This window comes from Pezoporus flaviventris, unplaced genomic scaffold (assembly GCF_033815535.1).
Source record: "Pezoporus flaviventris isolate CSIRO_AGI_PZ_B2104156 unplaced genomic scaffold, CSIRO_AGI_Pfla_v1 ptg000096l, whole genome shotgun sequence".
Taxonomy (NCBI): Eukaryota; Metazoa; Chordata; class Aves; order Psittaciformes; family Psittacidae; genus Pezoporus; species Pezoporus flaviventris.
Window position 1 is genome coordinate 2,251,877 of NW_026892644.1, and position 18,967 is coordinate 2,270,843.

At 40.2% G+C, this 18,967-nt stretch overlaps 1 protein-coding gene across 1 annotated transcript in view; it reads left to right on the plus strand.

Annotated features, from left to right (window-relative positions):
• Positions 1-4,454: 4,454 nt before the first annotated feature.
• The window catches only part of FAR2 (fatty acyl-CoA reductase 2), a 78,965-nt gene continuing 64,452 nt past the window's right edge, over positions 4,455-18,967 (plus strand). Inside the window, exon 1 of the mRNA XM_061476442.1 lies at positions 4,455-4,689. Within this exon, the coding sequence (XP_061332426.1) occupies positions 4,501-4,689 (189 nt within the window). The 5' untranslated portion in view covers positions 4,455-4,500. The remainder of the gene's footprint in view (positions 4,690-18,967) is intronic.

The following is an 18,967-nucleotide window of genomic DNA, read 5'->3' on the forward strand; positions in this document are numbered from 1 at the left end:
AAGTATTAGATAGGTAGGATTCCCACCTTTCCCTTTGCTTGTCCTTTGGCACATGCCCCTGTGCAAAATCATGGCTTCATTTGTAATGCAGCACTGTAGATTGTCCTTTCTGTCTGATCCAGAGGAGACTGTGACAGGCATCAGTAGCAGAGCTTTACCCTTAAAACAGCTTGTGTACTTGTGTCTGCAGAGATGCTCAGTGTGATTCCTGGCTGACTGTCCAAAAGGTGTTTTTTTCATGCTCTGGTTAGAGATGAGTCAGCACCAGAGAGAGGATAGAGCTGCAAAGATGCTGCACTCAGTAATTCAGGTGGCATCAGTGATTACCTTCCTGCTCTGATGAGTGCCTAAACCACCAGAATTGCCTGTAATTATTCACTTGAATTAGGCTTCAAGAAGCCATTTTGTGGGCTTCTCTCCACAATTCAGGGGCTTTCTCACCTCCAGTCTCTTGGAAGAGACAGGAACCTCAGGGATTGAAATAGTCTTTTTCCTTCCTTGCCTCAGCAAGGGTCAACTACCTGCAACTGCTGACCGTGGTTCAGACTTTGAAGATTTTTCTCTTTCCAGGCACTGAATCTGTTGCAGCTTAATTCACTGGGAAATAGCTCATGCACTGTGTTGACTGTTTATTCCTTAAAAGGAAAAGCAAAATATAACCTTCTGCAGGAAACAATTTTTTTTTTTCATTTGACTTAGTGTAAAAAGTCAGAAAGGTATGCATCTTGTTCTCTGTGTTTTGAAGTAGACATCTAAGGGGTCAAGTCAACAGGCATTACTCGCATCACACCCTTTGACCCTAGAAATCCTCTGGTTCCTTGAAATGTTTATAACTTTTTCAGTACTTTATTTACAACAGCCAAGCAAAATCAATTAAAACACAGAAGAATAAATTCTGTTATAAAATAACACTCTTAAAAATATAAAACCCCAAAATGGTTCTGAAAAATAAAGAAGTCAGGTCAAGGCTAAGTAGAAAGGAAAATATCTTCATATTCCTGAATAAAAACTGGAATTTGCTTCTGAGTTTGAAACCTCATAAAAGCCTCTTGAAATTTGCTTGAACAGTGGAGATACAGGCATCTGACTGAACATAGCAGATTGCAGCGTTGTAGCTTTTGTGTCATGGTCTCAAAACAACAATTTGTGCACATTAAATAAATACACAGATTTTCTTTGCTGATGATTAGCATAGCATCAGATGGATACAAGATTATTGTATATTCTTCTAAAGTTAAGTAAGGAAAGGGAAAATGTACTGCATAGGAGACACAAACACCATTTCCATCCTCATGTTTTTTATTGTGGATGAGGCCTGAGGTACTGGATCCAGCATTTATGCTGGCTCTGTGAACTAAATGCCGCCTGACTTGGATTGCTTCATTGTAGAAAATCGAAAGGATGTGATTTCTCTTACCTTTTCTTCTTAACCTACAGAGTTAAGCCAGTAATCAAGAAAAATAGCAGATTGCCTTAGAAGTTCAGTTTTTTGTGCCTGTGTTTGGTGTTTCCATTTTCATCATACCAGAATGGTTTAGGAGATACAATTGGGTTGTTTTTTTTTGTTACTATTCTAGTTGGCATTGAACATCTGGCCAAACCAAATGAAGTCCCATTCAGATAACTCAAACAGAGAAACAAAATTTAAAAAAAAAAAAAAAAGTAAAAAAGAGGAAAACAGAAAAAATGAAACAACATAATAAATTGATGTCCACATTTGGAAATCTTAACAGTTATTTTTGCAGTAGTCTACAACTCTAATGCAAAGCACTAATGTTTAGTGATACAGGTTGGAAATGTTCTCCACTACTGCAGTGTGGGAAGGAGAGTAATTCCTGTTAAGCACTGTTGTAATCTCACAAGTTTGTGGTGCAAAGTACTTTAAAAACATACCTTTTTTCTCTAGCAGAATATTAGGAGAGTTTAGGTGGATATAACCTGTGAATGAGTCCAAAGCAAGTATACAGTGACTAGAAGTAGTCTTGTATTTCATCTTTTTCTTTCCTTCTGTTCAGTAGACTTTGTATGACCTTTAATGACTAAGGACTTCTCCATTAATTTTTCTTCTTTGCAGGGAATGTGCTGTACCATATTTTTTAAGTCTTTTGTCACATCTGTCTTCGTCTGGCTAAATTAATATCTGCTTTTGTACTTCTACATTCTTTCACAAACCTCTGCTTTCTGCAAATTCCTGTCTTCTATTATCACTCAGTTTCTCCAAACCTGAATGAGATATGACATTTTGTTATAAATAAGTTAATTATCTAAGTTAATTATCTAACAGCTTAACCTGTCTGTTTAACTTCCCAAGTGGCCATCTCTTTAATAAGAACAGGTTTTTAGTAGGCTACGTTCATTTAAATGGTGATCTAGGCCATATCTAAAGTAGGCTAATACTCTAATACTGAGCCAGAATACTTATAGCTATTAGTTTGTAAAATAGTGTCCCTCAGAAGTTACTCTGCTTGACCCACTTTCTCAATTGGATGGCACACCTGGTGATTCATTATGGATCAGAAAACGTGGTTATTTTCATTCATTTGATGCTATGTAAGGCAGCCCCACACAGCACTGGGAATATTTTGCTGGGTGTGAGTCTCTGGTTTATGTGTCTGTGCCCATTAGAAATACACATTTAATGTTTCCATGCAGCACTACAGTGATTGTGAAAACTGGCAGATTGATAGGAATGCAAAGTCAGGTCTGGGTAGATGCATCCAGCTGTAGACCCAGATAATGACAGCACATTTACACACTGTGGATCACTTTTCACTGCTGTGACTGGGGCTCCCAGTCCAGCTAAGTATATTCCTGAGTAGTGCAAGGGTCACGGTACACATTTTAAGAGTTGATTTGCAGTACTACTGTTGATTCACATAGATGGTGGTCCATTTTTTGCGGGTAAGATTCCTCAGTCCATTCTAAGGAAGGCATAGGATGTAGGACAAGCTATGTTTCACTTGTGGTCCCATGCAGTGAAGGGAATTTAACCTACCATGACACGTAGCCAAGGTTCCCATGGTACTTCAGACTATTCGGTGTTGTTAATTCATGTTGGTCCAAGTCAAGGACTCATTACATAAGATGATTGTGTGCAAAGGCTTGCAAATTTTGCTCTAAGTTAGGCCACTTCACTGTTTCTGAATGGTAGATTTCAGAAATGCAAAAGGGTTGGTGAGAACAGGGAATCTTGGAAGACTGCAAAAATGCATCAAATGCTGTATTTCTGTTTTGATGTATTTGCATTTTATTAGCATACAGTTAGCTGATGTCATGTTGAGAAACTTGAAATAGCTGACTGCATCTGAAGCTTCTGCATGAGGAAGAGTTTTTTCTGGGGTACCTGAAGATCATTGTTCTGATTCTTGAATACTTGATCAACAGCATTGCACTGTTCTTTGGTTTTGTTTCAAATTGAACAGGCTTCTTTTCAAAACAGTTATTTATGTTTTTCACAAGCCTTTTCCTTGCAATGTAAGTGGTTGGTGAATGCTGTGATCTGCAGCACTACAAAAATAGGAGGAGTTTTTTTTCTTTCGGTTAGTCTAATAGGGAGAGGGCCTATTCTGAGGCTGGATTCAACCCAGCCTTGCTTGTCATTTAATCAGCTTAAGAGTTTGGATTGGGATGGCTGGGGACATGTAGGCTGAAAACCATTGTATCTAATTAAAATACTTAACTGGGACACTTCATGTGGGAGCCTTGTCTAGTCAGCCCCCTTATATAGTCAGTGGATCTCCAAAGGGCTGTTCAGACAGCCTAAGCTCTCCAGAGAATGCATATGACATCTATACTCCTTAGAGTTAAGAGGAATGAATTTTTGCCTTAACAGCCAATAATAGGTAATGACCTACACACAGGAGCATGGCATGGCAGTCTTGCAGAGCAATGTCATTGCACTATATCCTCTGTGAAGAAGAGCTTTCTTCGTGGTTTTATTCCAAGCTAAAACAGCAGGAAAAGAGTGAGCACATTGCTGAGTGGTGGCTGACCAGAAATGCAGCATCTTGGCACAGTGGAATTAAAGGGAAAAACAGAGCATTTGCACCTGCAGTGTTTGTGAGATCTGTTCTTTATGTTGTATGGAGAGCTGCATATCTTTATGAGTGCCAGTTCACAGTGTAGGAGAAATGCTGTTCAGCACTGCAGTGAGCATCTACTGCTAGCAGCCTTTGACAGCACAAGCTGTGTTCCAAATTGTGACTGCTGGCTGCAGCTGTAGTATAATATGGAGGATAAAGCTGAGCCTGATTATTTTTTTTTTAAGCTACTCAGATTAACTTGTTTAATTTTTGTAGGTTTTTCTTAAAAAATTATCTTTAAAATTGCAACTGACTGAACTAATGTGAGCTGCCACAGCTGACGACGAAAGGTTAGCTCAGACATAGCTCCCTAATGACTGATAGATGTCTTAACTCAGACGCCCTTAAAGCTTTATTTCTGCACCTTTCCAGGTACCTTGTGCAGGAAGTTAAAGGAAGGACAGAACAAATCAGCACCATGTCTTCAGTCTCAGCTTATTACAATGGAAAGAACGTTCTTATCACAGGAGCTACAGGGTTCATGGGCAAAGTACTGATGGAAAAGCTTCTGCGCTCCAGCCCTGACGTGAAAGCGGTTTATATACTTGTCAGACCAAAGGCTGGACAATCAATGCAAGAGAGAGTGGCCAACATGTTGAAATGCAAGGTAAGTTTCTATTACGTATTCTGGAGTCTAAGATGAAATCCATCGAGCTGGCTGAAGCAAAGGACTTCTTTTATAATCAGTTCTGCTGTAGCTGTTGTATATTTTTGTTCTGTGTAAAACAAAAGTACATGAATGAACCTGGATCCATCTACTTTTGGTAGGTGATGCAGCATTTTATGCTGCAGTGATGTAAGTTTGTCTTCTTTTTTGCATTGCTGTTTGTTGAGAATTATTTTTTTCAAAAGCACATTCACTTAGGAAAATTCCTTTTTGTCACAAGAGCAGCATTTTGCTTTCATGGACTCTTTTCCTTCCCCCCCCATTCAAAAGTTAATTTTGGAACATTAGTGTCCAAAAATAAAGCTGAGCCCATCATACCCTACTCCTTGCCCTTACTGGGGCATTAAATTAGTTTCATAAGACAAAGCCTAGTGGCAGTGTATATTAGGCTGTGCGCTGCTGCAGTATAGTAGGGCATCTGCCATCTTCTGATGTTGGTGTCAGCTCCAGTTTAACCTTACTTAAGAAGTGGTAAGATACTGCTGCATTTGAAAAGGGTGTTTTCCAAAGCTTCTCACAGCAGAACACAAAGGCTAAGACAGACCTGTGAGTCGAAGAACAGACCTGTACTACCTCCACCCATGTGCCTTGTTTCTATTGAGCTTTTAGGTTGCCGCCCTGGTGAGGAAATCCATATCTCTGGTGTCAAAACCCTTTGTTGTATTTAATGTAAAGATTTGTAAGGAGAAACTGCCAGACAAGTTATCTAGAGTGAACTTGGCCGGAGGATCTCAGGGCCCTCGGGAGCTTAGGACACCGGTGAGGTCATGCACTTGCTTAGACACCTCAAGTTATGACAAGTTCCAGAGTTCGAGCTAATGCTTACTGCTAGTGTGAAATTGTATATAGCTGATGTGAAATGAGGGGACAGGACAGATCTGGCCCTAGTAGGCAAGGAATTACTTGGAATTAATCTGAGAAATGTCAATATATTTTTAGAGTATTGATCTAAAACTTTGAACAAGCCTTGACTGGGAAGGTACTTCTCTTACTTCTACTGGAGTAAAATAGGTTTATAGATAACTTAGAGACAAGTAGGTCTGGGAGAAGGCATGCATTTTTCCTCCTAATGTTCTGAGGCATCAAACTAAAAAATCTGAAGTATGTCCAGCAACAGTTTGATTTTGTGTTTGTTTTTTTTTTTTCTGGGTGTTTTCAACAGAAGAGCAGGTTATTTTCATGTTCAGGAAAATTTGTTAGTGATATAAAAGGAAACCATCACATTGGTTGCTTTTTGCAAGTCTGTCAAATGCACTGTTTTTCATTACTTTTCCTTTCAGTGAACATTTTTCAGCTGTTTTTGCAGCTTTCATCACTGAAGACTCCGGGTAATGGTTTTCATCATCAAAGAACAAAATCCCAAATGTGATGTGTTTGCATGTTTTTTTGCCCCCCCCCCCCCCCCCCCTTTTTTTAACCACTAAGAAAATTACAAACCTAACTACATTTTAGGACTTCAATAAGCTTTGTTTGCATATTGCTGGCTTATCTCTTAAGTTGGCCAGCCCAGCTTAGTGCTGCTGTTAGCTCTAGGTGAGGTTCCCTAGTAGCTGTTTTGTTGTTGCAGCTCTACTGGCGCACCCTTTTTTCCCTAGCATGTGTCAGCAGTTTTAAACATGCCAACAGCAAATATGACTTGAAACCTCTCCTTGAACCTTTGACAGCCTGCTTCAATGTGTTTCGGGTGAACATAAGAAAGTGGCCAGTCTCTTTTAAGTTAGGTTGCTGCAGCCTTGGAAAGAGAAAATGCTCACAACTCATTCCAGTCACCTCAAGGAAGAAGGTGTTTTTTTGACTGATCTTTTTAAAATGAAGCAGAAAATACTTCCATAAGGCAAAACCCCAACTCTTCAAGGGTTATTTCCATGTGAAAATGTTGACAGCCTTTGTATTTTTGCTAGATGTGAAACTGTTAATTCCAGTAGCTGTAATTTCATGGCAGGTGAAAAGGAAAAGGAGCATTACGCTTAATGTTTTTGCGGATTGTTTCCAATTAAGTTCGCTGTATGTCTTTAAACCACACAATCAGTCATTCACAATCCAGAGACTACGCTTTGATTTACAGTTGGGTTTGCGTGCTTCAGTTTGAGAAATCCCTGAGCTATATAACAAATAAAATGCAGCAAAAGGTTATTTCAAGCCTTAAGGAAATATTTGCTTCTGATATTCCTGATCTCTGATTAAGAATATATATATTTGAGTAAGCACAGGAATACTCAGAATAAAATCCCTTCTTTTCTTCATGTGTACCTATATAATTTCTCACCTCTCCTGCATAATTATTCTTTTCCCCCATGAGCTGTTGGATTTAATGCAATACAGTATTTGTATCCGGTTTTAGGAGAACATACTGTATTTTTACTTTTGTATTCTATCATATGTAATCTCTACTGACTGATTACACATGCATCTTGAAAGTAACTCTTTCTTCTTTTCCATTATGCTTTGACCCAGTATTACACTCTGGAATTTCTCATTTTCACACCCAGAAAAAGAGTATTCCAAGAACCAGAGCAGTAAAGAAAAACAGGTTGCCAGCTTCCAAATTCCTAAACAAACAGATAAAAATAGTATTTGGGATTAAAAAAAAATGAAAGCAGTAGATTGACCAGACTAAGTTGCACTGCATAATGCTTAGGTTCTTTAGGTAAGCTGTTCTCAGGACTCCTGATTTTTGGTAGTACTTAACATGTTGAAAGAAATTGCCTGTCATTTTTGATCTCTCTTCATACATCTCTGTATACGGGGGTTTATATCTACAGGGCTTTAAACGTTGAGGTATTGCATTTATGAGCAGCCTTGTTCACAGCGTGTACATGTGAATGTGCTGGAAGATGACTCCTGTTAAATAAAAAAGCACCTGTAAGTTACAAAAGGGTGATGTGGTGTAAAGGGAAAAATACCTTAAGTTGTGCTTTTCAGATGTTTAGTACATGGAATTTTTCAAATTCTGCATCCAACATGAAGAGTAAAATACAAAAAATAATTTGGACATAAATCAGAATTCTTCCACTGCTTTTGGAGTAGTTGAACAGATGGCATTGAAATGTAATATAATGCTGGTTTTCCTCAGATCTTATAAAATTAGTCTTACATGAAGATACCTTATTGTGTTAATATGAAATGTATAATGAACAGATACTCAATTATCTCACCATCGACTCCAAAATGAACATGTGCACTGAGGAATGCGTGGTGCATCGTGACCTTGCCTACTTATGAAAGGAGATGTTCTATTTTCCAGCAGCAAGTCCCTAAGGGAGTCAAGCTATTACCCAGTGCTTAATGAATGCTGTGTCTGCATGGCACAGAGCACAGCTGGTAGACAAAAAAACACAATTTTCAGTATTGGCTTCACCCTGGATGTGTCCATAGATGTGCATCACAGGGCAAAGCTTGACAGCACTGTTCAGTCATTAGTTGATGGGAGCAGTATATTTGTTAGAGACAGGGAATTGTTACAAGGAGTATTTTTTGTTGTCTGATCCCTTTGTGCGCAGAAAATAGGCAGGAATGCTTGGAGGGGTTGTCTCAGATTCCCTGGAGAGGTGTTACTGGGCTAATGCTGAGTCACTGGTTGTAGCTTTCATATTGTCCCTGGGAGAGCAGAGCATTTTCCATGCCCTGCATGCAGTGAACCAAGGTTGCTTGCTGCTGCCACGCTCTTTCTTAGATCTGTTTGTTCAGTGTTCCTAGTTAGATCAGTCAAAGTGGGGAGTGGAAAAGACACTTGTTAATCTCTGATCATTCAGAGAGAAAATGGGGAGGCTATGGGAGTGCTGAAAATGGGGAGCAGATACTGCTTGGTGAGACTAGAAATGCTGTAAAATGCTACTGCTTTTTCGTATCTTCCAACCACAATTAACCCTTATGGTTAACTCTTAACAGTTCCAGTGGATGGGTACAGATAGACCTTCTCTTCCATGCAAAGATTTTTCTGGAACTACACATTATGATGGGACTGACCACTGAGAACAGCATAAGCCCAGTGTTAAATCACATACCTTTGCCTTTTTAGTATATCCTTGTCAAGTGTGCTATGCTTATCAGCAAATATGCGGGCAAGCCCGATTTTGCTTTTTTGAAACCACCTCCCTTGACTATCCCTTTCTCCACACCCTTGCTCATGTGTCTTGTTCGTCACCATAAGCAGTAAGGTTTCTCCCCACCAAACCAGTGCGGTACAGCGTCACTCCCTCTGGAACAGCAACCCCTAAATCTGCTGCAATTGCTGCAGTGGTGCATGGATCAGTATCTGGATCAGAGTAATAAGCTTTTTCATTTGATGGAACTGGATCCAACTTGCTCAGTAAGAGGTCTGGAAACTGCTAATTGGAGTGAAACAGCTGAAGATGTTTTCTGGTTTATTACTTATTTAGATTTGCCTCACTGTTGTGAGTAGATTATCAGAAACAAATCCAATATTTGTGGACCAAAGGAACAAATCTGTCATTTTAACAGAAACTTGTTTATTACTTGACCCCATGATTCGTCAAGTACGTGGTAGAGAGGAACTAAGTCTTAAGGGCAGTAACATAACTTACATGAAAGCAGGCAAGGGTCTGTAACCATTCTGTTCCTCTTTCCTGAGTTAACACCATCTGTTGCCTTGTTCCATTTTGTTTTTTTTCTCTTCTCCAATTTGTGCTTCTGTTTGAAGAAGGCTGGTAAGGTTTTACTTTACGTGCTAGCAAATAGCCTACTTTCTACAGCACAAGGAAGGGCCAGCAAGACAGCTGGTGCTTCTAGTAAGGTAACCTTTCACACTGGACAGAAATGAAATGACCATTACTCCTGAGCTCAAGACTCAGTCAAATGTCCTTGGTGTCACTTTCTGCTGTTGAATGACTGCAGTTATGCTACTGCTCCGTAGCTTTAGGCTCTGCTGGAACATGGGCATCTGGAACAAGCAAAGGCAATGGTGTTGCCTTTTCTGGGTGCTGCACCAAAGCTGCAGCCACTTATGGTGACAGCTCCCCCTTATTTGATGGATATCCGACCTGTGTCATGACTCAGGGAGTAGACTCTTACCCATCAGCTTTCAGCTGAGTTGGAGATCTGGCAGCCCTACATACTCTTTCATCTGTTCTGCATGCAAAGCCATGCCTACCAGGAGGCTAATGGAGAAGCTGAGAAGTGCTGTTAATTAGCACCAGCAGAACTTGGTTTCCTGTGCCTCCTTTCTCCTTTGCACTTGCAGAGCTGTCAGCACAGACTGCATTCTGCAGAAGTGCTGGAAGTGTAGCTACGTAGAAATGGAATGGGTTTGGGGTACTTTTTGCTTGTTTATTTTTTAATGCATATTCAGATGTCAAAGAAAAAAAACATGATAAGAGGAAGGGAGAAAGAAACGTGGTGGTTGAAATCATGTCCTCCATTGCATCAGTCAGATAAATTCAGGCCACGATCTGCTGAGGAAGAAGCAATGTCTTTGTGTGACTGGGGCAATTCCCAGAGAAAATAGGCTCATTGCACTGTTTCATAACCATAATGTAGTTTCTGTCGCTACTTAGGATACATGGATGCTGCATAGTAATTCATAATTTCTCCATGTACTGCATAAATAGATCAGGAATGCATTCAGTGTTACGGATTTAGAACAACCCTAAATCTGCTTTGCTGTATGTATGTTACACTTATATGTGATTAATGACAGTATTAGAAAGAATAGTAACTATACTTTCCTGTACAAAACATATTATGTGCCTAACATTTCCAATGTGTCTGTTGAGTCTGATTCATCTTAGTGCCCTTTTGCAGATTGATTCCCTTTGGGATACTTTGGGATACTTTAATTTAGAAATGTTAAATGCGGAGCACCTCAGATCAACAGTCAGTTTAAAAATGCTTGCATATTGTCCATAATCCTATTTTTAGGGTGACAAACTTGTTCTGTAAGGTTCTATGTAGATACAAAATCAGGCATGAAAAAAATGTGGGGAGGTATCTATACACTATTCTCAAAAGATGAAACCTCATTTTTTTAATGAATCTGGAGAGAAAATGTGGACGATAGGATTGTGATGCAAATTAGACAACCAGGGACAGAGAGAAGAAGCAGTTAAATAATGCATTGGTGATATTGCGAAAGAAAGGATTTACGTTTTGGCTATGAGAAGTTATAATGAACATCAGGATATCCCAAAGGAGAGCTAAGTTTTGGCTATGAGAAGTTATAATGAACATCAGGATATCCCAAAGGAGAGCTAAGTTCAAGGATGTCAGAGAGAGGGAGAAGTGGGTCAGGAACAGCAGAGTAAGGGGATAAGTTTATGACATAATGGTGGATGCATTACCATCCTGTTGCCCACATTTTCTCTCCAGATTCATTAAAAAAATGAGGGCTGTAACTTCCTTTCAGGTAATTATAGAGAGCGATAAGGTGCCCCCTGAGCCTTCTCTTTTCCAGACTGCATGACCTCAGTTCCCCCAGCTGTTCCTTGTAAGACTTGTGCTCTAAACTCTTCAGAAAAGCACTTCCCACTTGAAGAAGTTGGGTCCCTTATTACATGGCTTCTCTTTGTACGCCTGCTTGAATGTCTCCCTGAAGAATCAGCCTCTGTTCACTTACAGATGCAGTTCTCCTGTGTCATCAGAATGGTTCCTATTGATGTCATCCCTTAAAAGCAGAACTCAATGTACCTGGAAGCTCTAGGAAGAATTATGGACCTAATTGTGTGATGCATTGTCTTTTATTACAACAAGTGGTCCTGCTGAAATATAGATGAGCCTTGGGGTCTGCTGTTTTGTCTGCTGGTCCCAAGCTCTGCTAGGTGATACAGAATGCAAACCTCAAGTTTTGTCACTGCTAAGGAGAGTTCACAGCTTAGTACTCCAGCTTTGCAAACTCTCCTTGGTACTTCAGCTCCTGGTGATACTTGCCATACTAAAGTCAACTTTGATTTCTGTTTTATTTTTAAATGGGCTGCAGTTTTCAGTTTACTCCAGTTATACGTTACTTGCAATGGGTACACAGTAAATCACCATGAAATTAGGATTGTTTAGTTGACAAAAAATACTAAATGAAAAACAAGGACACAGTTGTAAATGAAACTGTAGAAGCAAAGGTGAATTACTCTCAAATGAGTAACTTCTTGAAAGCAAAAATGCTTCATGGTTCTTTTCAAGGGTGTTTGTCTTTCACTTGTGAGTTAAAACATTTTGGTTTCAAAACATGATTCATCAGTTTCCTCATCTTTCACTCAAAACAGCTGTTACAGGTGTTGAGGTGTTGATGTGGCACATCCACTGAGACCACCAGAATGACCGTAATGCTGATAGCTATCCAGGTACTCAGGCACTTGCAAGACAAACCCAGCATGAAACATGGTGGCCCACCATCACTGTCTGACCAGAGGCCACCTGCCTGGCAGCAGCTGCCATCTCAGCAAGGTGCTGCTTTGTAGACCTGCTATGTGGGAGCTCCATCTCTCTTACCAGCCTCTTATCACAGGGTGCCTGTGATCTTTGCTAGGTGCATGCACAGAAAATACGTCTTGTGCAAAGGGTCTGGCACAATCTCTTTCTGGAGCTCAGCCCTCTATGTGCCAGTCCCTTGGCTGCGAGAGCCAAGGTAGTTACTGGTTTCTGTCTATCATGTCACTGCATAAATACCCAGCTCCTACAGAATGGTATGTCAAGGCTGGCCTTCATTTTTGTCTTTACTTCTTGGTTTCATATGACTTTTCCTCAGCCTAGACTGGAACCACAATAAATCAGCAGATTTCAAAAGGGTTTTTTAATTGGCTGGGGTTTTTACTTAAAAGCACTTAATGATGTTAAGTAGATCATGATTTAAACATGTTAAGTAGATTGTGATTTAAACAGCAACACTTCCAGGGGAGAATACAGAGCCTTACATATAAACATTCCAAAAACATCCCTCCAGCCAGCTGTACACTAATGCACATGTTGCTAATGCAATAGTTAAAAAAAAACCAGAAAAGCTGAAAAGAAGGCACAGTTTCTCAGTTTCACATTTGATGTCTAACCAGAGACTTAATGCACAAGTTTAAATATTCAAGTATTCTGTTAGATTTATAAAGATATAATGGATAATTTTATGCAGTTCTTTGAGAACTCTGATGGTCAGGGACCTCTGTTTATCCAAGGAACGTTATGGGCAAGCTTCTCATGTAGTAAGCACAAGACTCTGCTCTTCAGTCCAGTTGCATGCGCATATATGCATAAAGGTACTCTGTTCCAAGCTAACCGTTTTTGTTTCATTTAATGGTGGATTCGTATGTTGATGAAGGTGTCTGCAGTGGAGAATTCTGCCAGCTGGTAACTGACAGAGGTTTAGCCTTTGGAGCAAATGAACAGGCAGTACGGTTAGAATTATATAATTTTAAAAAGCCTCAAAAGTAAGATTTTTCTCTTGTCAGTAACAGCCTAGAAGCTGCAGTCAGGCTGCTTTTGCTGCTGTATCTAAAACAAAATGCATGTTCCGTTCTCCATAAGCAGTGATATTTTGAGACACTTTTGGCCTGTATCTGTTTCACAGTATTTTTTCTTTAATGTGCAAGGGTGTCTTACAGAAGAAGGAGGGAATCGCATCAGGGAGTTAGCAAACTAAGGCTACAGTTGAGTCACAGCTTTCAGAGATCTTCATAACAGTGCTTGAATTTGCATTTATGCCTGTGTGCTTTCTGGTTTGCAGCCAAGGGCCCCATTCCTGAAATCAGTCGAATTTCCCTTGGTATCTTGATTTAGCTTTGGTTGAGTATTGGGGAGAGACTTTTTAGTAGGGCCTGTTGCAGAAGGACAAGGGGTGATAATTTTAAACTAAAAGAGGGGAGATTCAGGCTGGATGTGAGGAAGAAATTCTTTAAAGTGAGGAAGGTAAAACACTGGCACAGGTTGCCCAGAGAGGTGGTGGATGCTCCATCCCTCGAGATGTTCAGGGCCAGTCTGGATGTGGATCTGAGCAACCTGATCTAGTTGAAGATGTCCCTGCTCGTTGCAGGGGGATTGGATTAGATGACCTTTGAAGGTTCCTTCCAACCAAAACTATTTTGTGATTCTATGATCTTGTGAACTGTGTGTTTCAAAGAGGTGATGGGCTCAAATAACTTATTTACAGTTGTGCTTTCAATTATATGTCATTGTGTTGGATTTTCTTTTGGCTTTGGATAATTTTGTTTCTAATAGAAAAGAAAGTGTGTGTGAGTTTGATTTCACTGCCAAGATTTCAACTTCAGATGACAGCAATTTAAATGTAGTAAGAAGTGCTTCATACAGGAATGCAAATGCCATTAATCACTCTTCAGTACCTGGGAAACAAATATGTTCTGACTCCAACCTAAAAGCCTTGGAGGATACGCAAACTAGACAGTTTCTGGGTTTGGAAACTACCAAAACCAAGAAGCAATGTGGTTTTGATACTGCTGACTCTTCTCCACTTTTGCCCATGTGATTGCATCTGAACTTGAGCTTGTGGACCAAGCTGGAAATGAAAAGAGTATCCTAATATTAGATTTTTTGCAAGTGAGTAAAGGGAAAATTTAGATTCTCTAATGCACAAAATTCACTTATGTGCTAGTCAGAGATCTCTCCATGCAGATCTTCCCTTTTTGGATATCAGCTCCCTTGACAGCAGAAAGCTTTCAGCATCACCACCACTGCTGTCTGCATATCCTAAGTGCTAAAAGTCAAGGAAGTGAGACAGCATGCATTAGAAGAAGAATTATGGAAGAAATGGAGCGCAGGGGAGAGGGAAGGTAGAAAGTTCAGCATGGCATTTTCAAAGAGGACAGGAAAAATACAAAGAGCATTGGAGGGCTCCACTCTGAAGGCTTGAGAGTTTACATCAGTAACAGAAATTAGAGCTATTTCCCAGCAGCTTTTGCTGGCATGAAGGCCATGGAACAGCATAATTAGAGAAGTCCTGTTGGCATCCTTTGTAACCCTCGGGTTTCTCCTGTATCCTGGTTTTGCTCAGGCACGCAGGAGAGCTGAGCTTTTAGGCAGCTGCACAGCATGCTTTGTGTTCACAATTTTGCCAAGTGACCCGTTCACCAAGAAGGCCTTAAGCAAACATGTTTTTAAACAATGTTTGTCTTTTTGCTGGAGCCTGTGACTTGGCTCCTGACATGTGCAAGTTCGCATGATTCTTTTTTTGGGCTGTTGCACTTCAGAACCACTCAGGATGCCAGTGGAGCTGCTCATATACCAAAGCTCTCACACAGCCTTGGGTTCTATGCTCTGAATTGGGGCTGAATAAGGACACCTAACCTTAGGCAACCTTTGTTGGGAACATCTTGGCCTTCAAATCATAGTTAAGAATGGAGGCTTATCTTTTTATTAAATGGGTCAATAATGGAGTTATCAGTCAGCACCCAAAAAGCAGAGTTTGCTATTCAGTCATTCAACAAAATACGAAGTTAACTCATGTTTCATCTTTCCTGATTTTATTATGTTCTTTCCCCAGCTGCTGCTTCCATTTTTTTTCTTACAGAAAGCTTTTCTGTTAACCCTGTCCTTCTTACCTGTGCTTTTTTATTGTCAGCTAACTATGACTTAGTGATAGATGCTAAAACAAATTTTATGTCAGAAGACCTTGCAAAGAAATAAAGTTTGTTGTGAACAAATCACTGCAATTTAAGAAGAAATTCTATAGTGGTGCAACGTCTTTAATCTTATGTTTTGACTTCTGATCACAGCCCTCAGATGTGATCGCTGGATAATACTTTCTACAAACAAAACTGTTAAAATACGAGGGAGATGGTGGGGGAATACTTGAGCCTTAGGACCTCTAAGAGAGAGCTCCCACTTGTGACACAAGTGATACATATTGATATGTAAGTGCTCTGTGGTCCAGAGCACTTGATCTTCTAAGTGTCCTGCCCGCAAGGAAAAATCTCTGGCTCTTCATCCTTCTCCCAGCCCCTGGCATTGAGCTGTGACTGGAAGAGTGAAAACAAATGCAAGGCATCCCTCTATACCAGAACGCCATGGTTGCCAGAAGGCGCTCATAAGGCTGTTCATATAGATATTGTCTGCTGCATTATGTACCAAACAATTGACCCTAAAAATGACCAGCCAGCTTAAAATTCGGCTGAAGGTCACCTTTGACTGCAGTTTACCCTAGCAAATCCAGTCTATAGCTTTTAATTTACCAAACCCATTAGGACTACCAAGATCATTAGGGAGTATGCTTTAAAAAAAATGTGAAGTTCTGAATCGCATCACTGCATACCCAAATCAAAATGTCTGAACTGTGCCAAGGAATCCAAGTGTGAAAATCTTGGCAATTTTCTGGGGGCTTGTGGAAGGCCTTTTGTTTTCTTTTAAGGGAGTGGGAGTGGCAGCATTATTAGTGTTACACTGTTGTAAATTAAGTTTGCTTCTTGAAAGAAAAACTGTTGAAGCAACTCTCCCATTCATAGTTAAATGTGAATGATGGTGTGATTGTGAACAGCAACTGGCTGCAGCCAAACATTCAGTGAGTTGCTCTGATTTTGCGGAGAGGAACCCTGTTAAGTCTATGAACAGGTACGACTCACTGCCCCTGAAGGTGGCTGTCCACAGCCTGTTGTTTGTGACCAGACTTATGTTTGATCTGGAGTTACTGTTCTAGCTAAATAAATTTAAAATCAGGGCATACCTTATGCACTGTCAAAAATGATCATTAGACTGATTTTTTTGATCCTATATTTGTTTAGTTACTATAAGTTTTCACCTTAGAAATCCTAACTGTAAGAGGACTTCTTCCAAGGTGTACTTTTAGGATTGAATGTTTTCCTGCATCACAGCACCTAGTGTCATGCCGTGCCAGGTGACACTTATGTAGGTTTGGTGGGGTTTCATGCATTTCTGTTCCTGCTTGGCTGTCACAGCTTGTACTGTACTTCTGAGATGGAATTATGTTATTTCCCATGTTTTATGGACCTGCATCTTGAAGTCACTTTACCACATAAAGTCAAAATGCCTGCAAATCTACTGGGAACCTGCAGCAAGCAGGTGATTTCTAAGCAAGTACAGTATGACCTACAGCTGCTGTGGTTACTGATGTGGATTGTAGTGGTGGAGGCTGTGATGCTGAAGTACCTGAAGAAGGGTTTGGCTGTTATGATGACAGATATTTTACAAGCTTTTGCATTTTATTTCAAGAAGGTTGGTGCTTCTTTCACTGGTGCATCAGTCTTGTGCTGTAGTTTGGGTCTGTTTTATCCTAAACAACCTCAGGGAGGTTGTGTTGAAGTGGGTGATACTGAAGAGTTAGCAGAATGTGGCCTTGCATGGATATAGACTGAATTGGGTGAGTTTTGCCAAGTGTATGGCTCATTACTTACAGGTGTGATTTAGATGAGAGAGAAAATTTAGAATGATCTTCTCATACCTGAATCTTTGTGATAATCCCTGGATTAAGTAACTAGTTTGCCTGTCAGTTTCTAAATTATCCCAACAAGCAAGTGAAGGGCAGTGGTGTTGGAAGAGTTCAGATGTGCCAGAGAATAAATTGGTAGGGTCAAAAGCTTGAGGCTGGGGAATGAGTAGCTTGTTCAGTGTTATATACAGTAAGGAAAAATCAGAGCTTGGAAACCATCTGATGTCAATACTAATCTGCTCTGGCAGCACACTGCAATGCTTAAAAAAGGACAGAATTATAAAAACATAGAATTGGAGAATAGCAGAGGGACAGAGGATGCACCAAGGAGAATTAACGAAAAATGAAGTCCCTGGACTGAGACCAAGGCAGGTATGTTTTGCCTGCAATGCACAATGCATGGTACCTGTGATAACAAGAAACAAGGTAGGCAGCTGGAGTGGCAGAATTTACCAAAAATCTATGGTCATCATTTTTCTCCTAGTCTGTTGGAAGTGTACATCTGAGAATAAGCTATTACTGATTCCACTCACTTGTTGATGTCTGATTGCACCAAGATTTAAAGACAGGGACTGGTGTGTCCAGATGGGACTTCTGGGCACTGCTGCAGTATAAATAGCAAATAATAATAACAAAAGCAAACAATGGCATGTTGCTTGTTTAAAAACCAAACAAACCTTTGATAATAGCTAACTGTGTGTGTACACTTGATCTGCATTAGTATTTGTTTTCTTCTCATCTCTCTTGACTGCTCAGCTGGTTGTGTCCTTTTGTTGCCATCTTGTCTTGTAAGTGGGGTTAAAGAGCTCAGTTCAGGGATAAGGTCTCTTATTGTGGATTTGTACCTGCAAACCCTTAAACTCTATTTTCAAGCCTTCATATTGTTGCAGAGCTCAGCAAAACAGAAGCCTGAATCTGGCTCCAAGATGGGCATTATTGGGCATTACAATTGTGTGTAATACTGTGAGTATTTCATATACATAATGAAATGTTTATGGTGAACAGTCAGTATCTTCCTACCAGGGAGGGAAAAAAAATTCCCCCCCCCCCCCATGTGTTTTGACAAAGAAAACATGGATAAGGACAAGCAAAATGTATTTTTGCATTGAAGCTGGAGCAGGGAAAAACAATTTAACGTGTAGATTTCTGTTTGGGGAGGTTGCTTGCATAATGGAAATAGCCTATTGGAAACCTAATCTGTTACTTACTGTATTGTATCTATGCTTGAAGGCAAATTGTCTCCCTGATGTTTGAATCCCTATTGCAGGTGGACAGTTCCCAAGCCACTGTCCTTGCTATGATCTCCATGAAACTGACTTTATTAAAAGTATGTATGTTTTGCAGCAAAAATCTTTGCCGCAGGGGCAAAGAGAGTTTGAAAAGCTATATATTTCATTTATTTCTGAAGCCTCCAGGCTTTATAGATTCTAGAGGACACTTACGGCTGGAGAAAGGCAAATGTTGCTCCCGTTGTCAGAAACGGCAAGAGGGGCAATTCAGGCAGCTGGAGACCAGACAGTTTCACTTCTGTCCCTGGAAAAGTCAAGGAGTGAGTTTTGTTGGAGCACATTTCTGGGTACATGAAGGAGAAGAAGGTGACTGAGAATGGTCAGCGTGGATTTACCCTTGGTATCCTTCACTTGATTGTGCTCTGTGATAAAATGACTGAATCTGTGGATGAGAGGAAAGGCAGGATATAATTTACCTCAACATTAGCAAAGCTTTCAGCATACAGTCTCTTAACAGCATGCCAGCATCCAGATTAGGATGTTATAGTCAAGATGGGGAAAAGAACCCTGACTGGACATTCAGACAGCAAAGGTTTAATGGTTCCTGCTCTTGTTAAAAACATAACTCCTGCCTGTGCCATTTCAGCTCCTGATGTGGCCA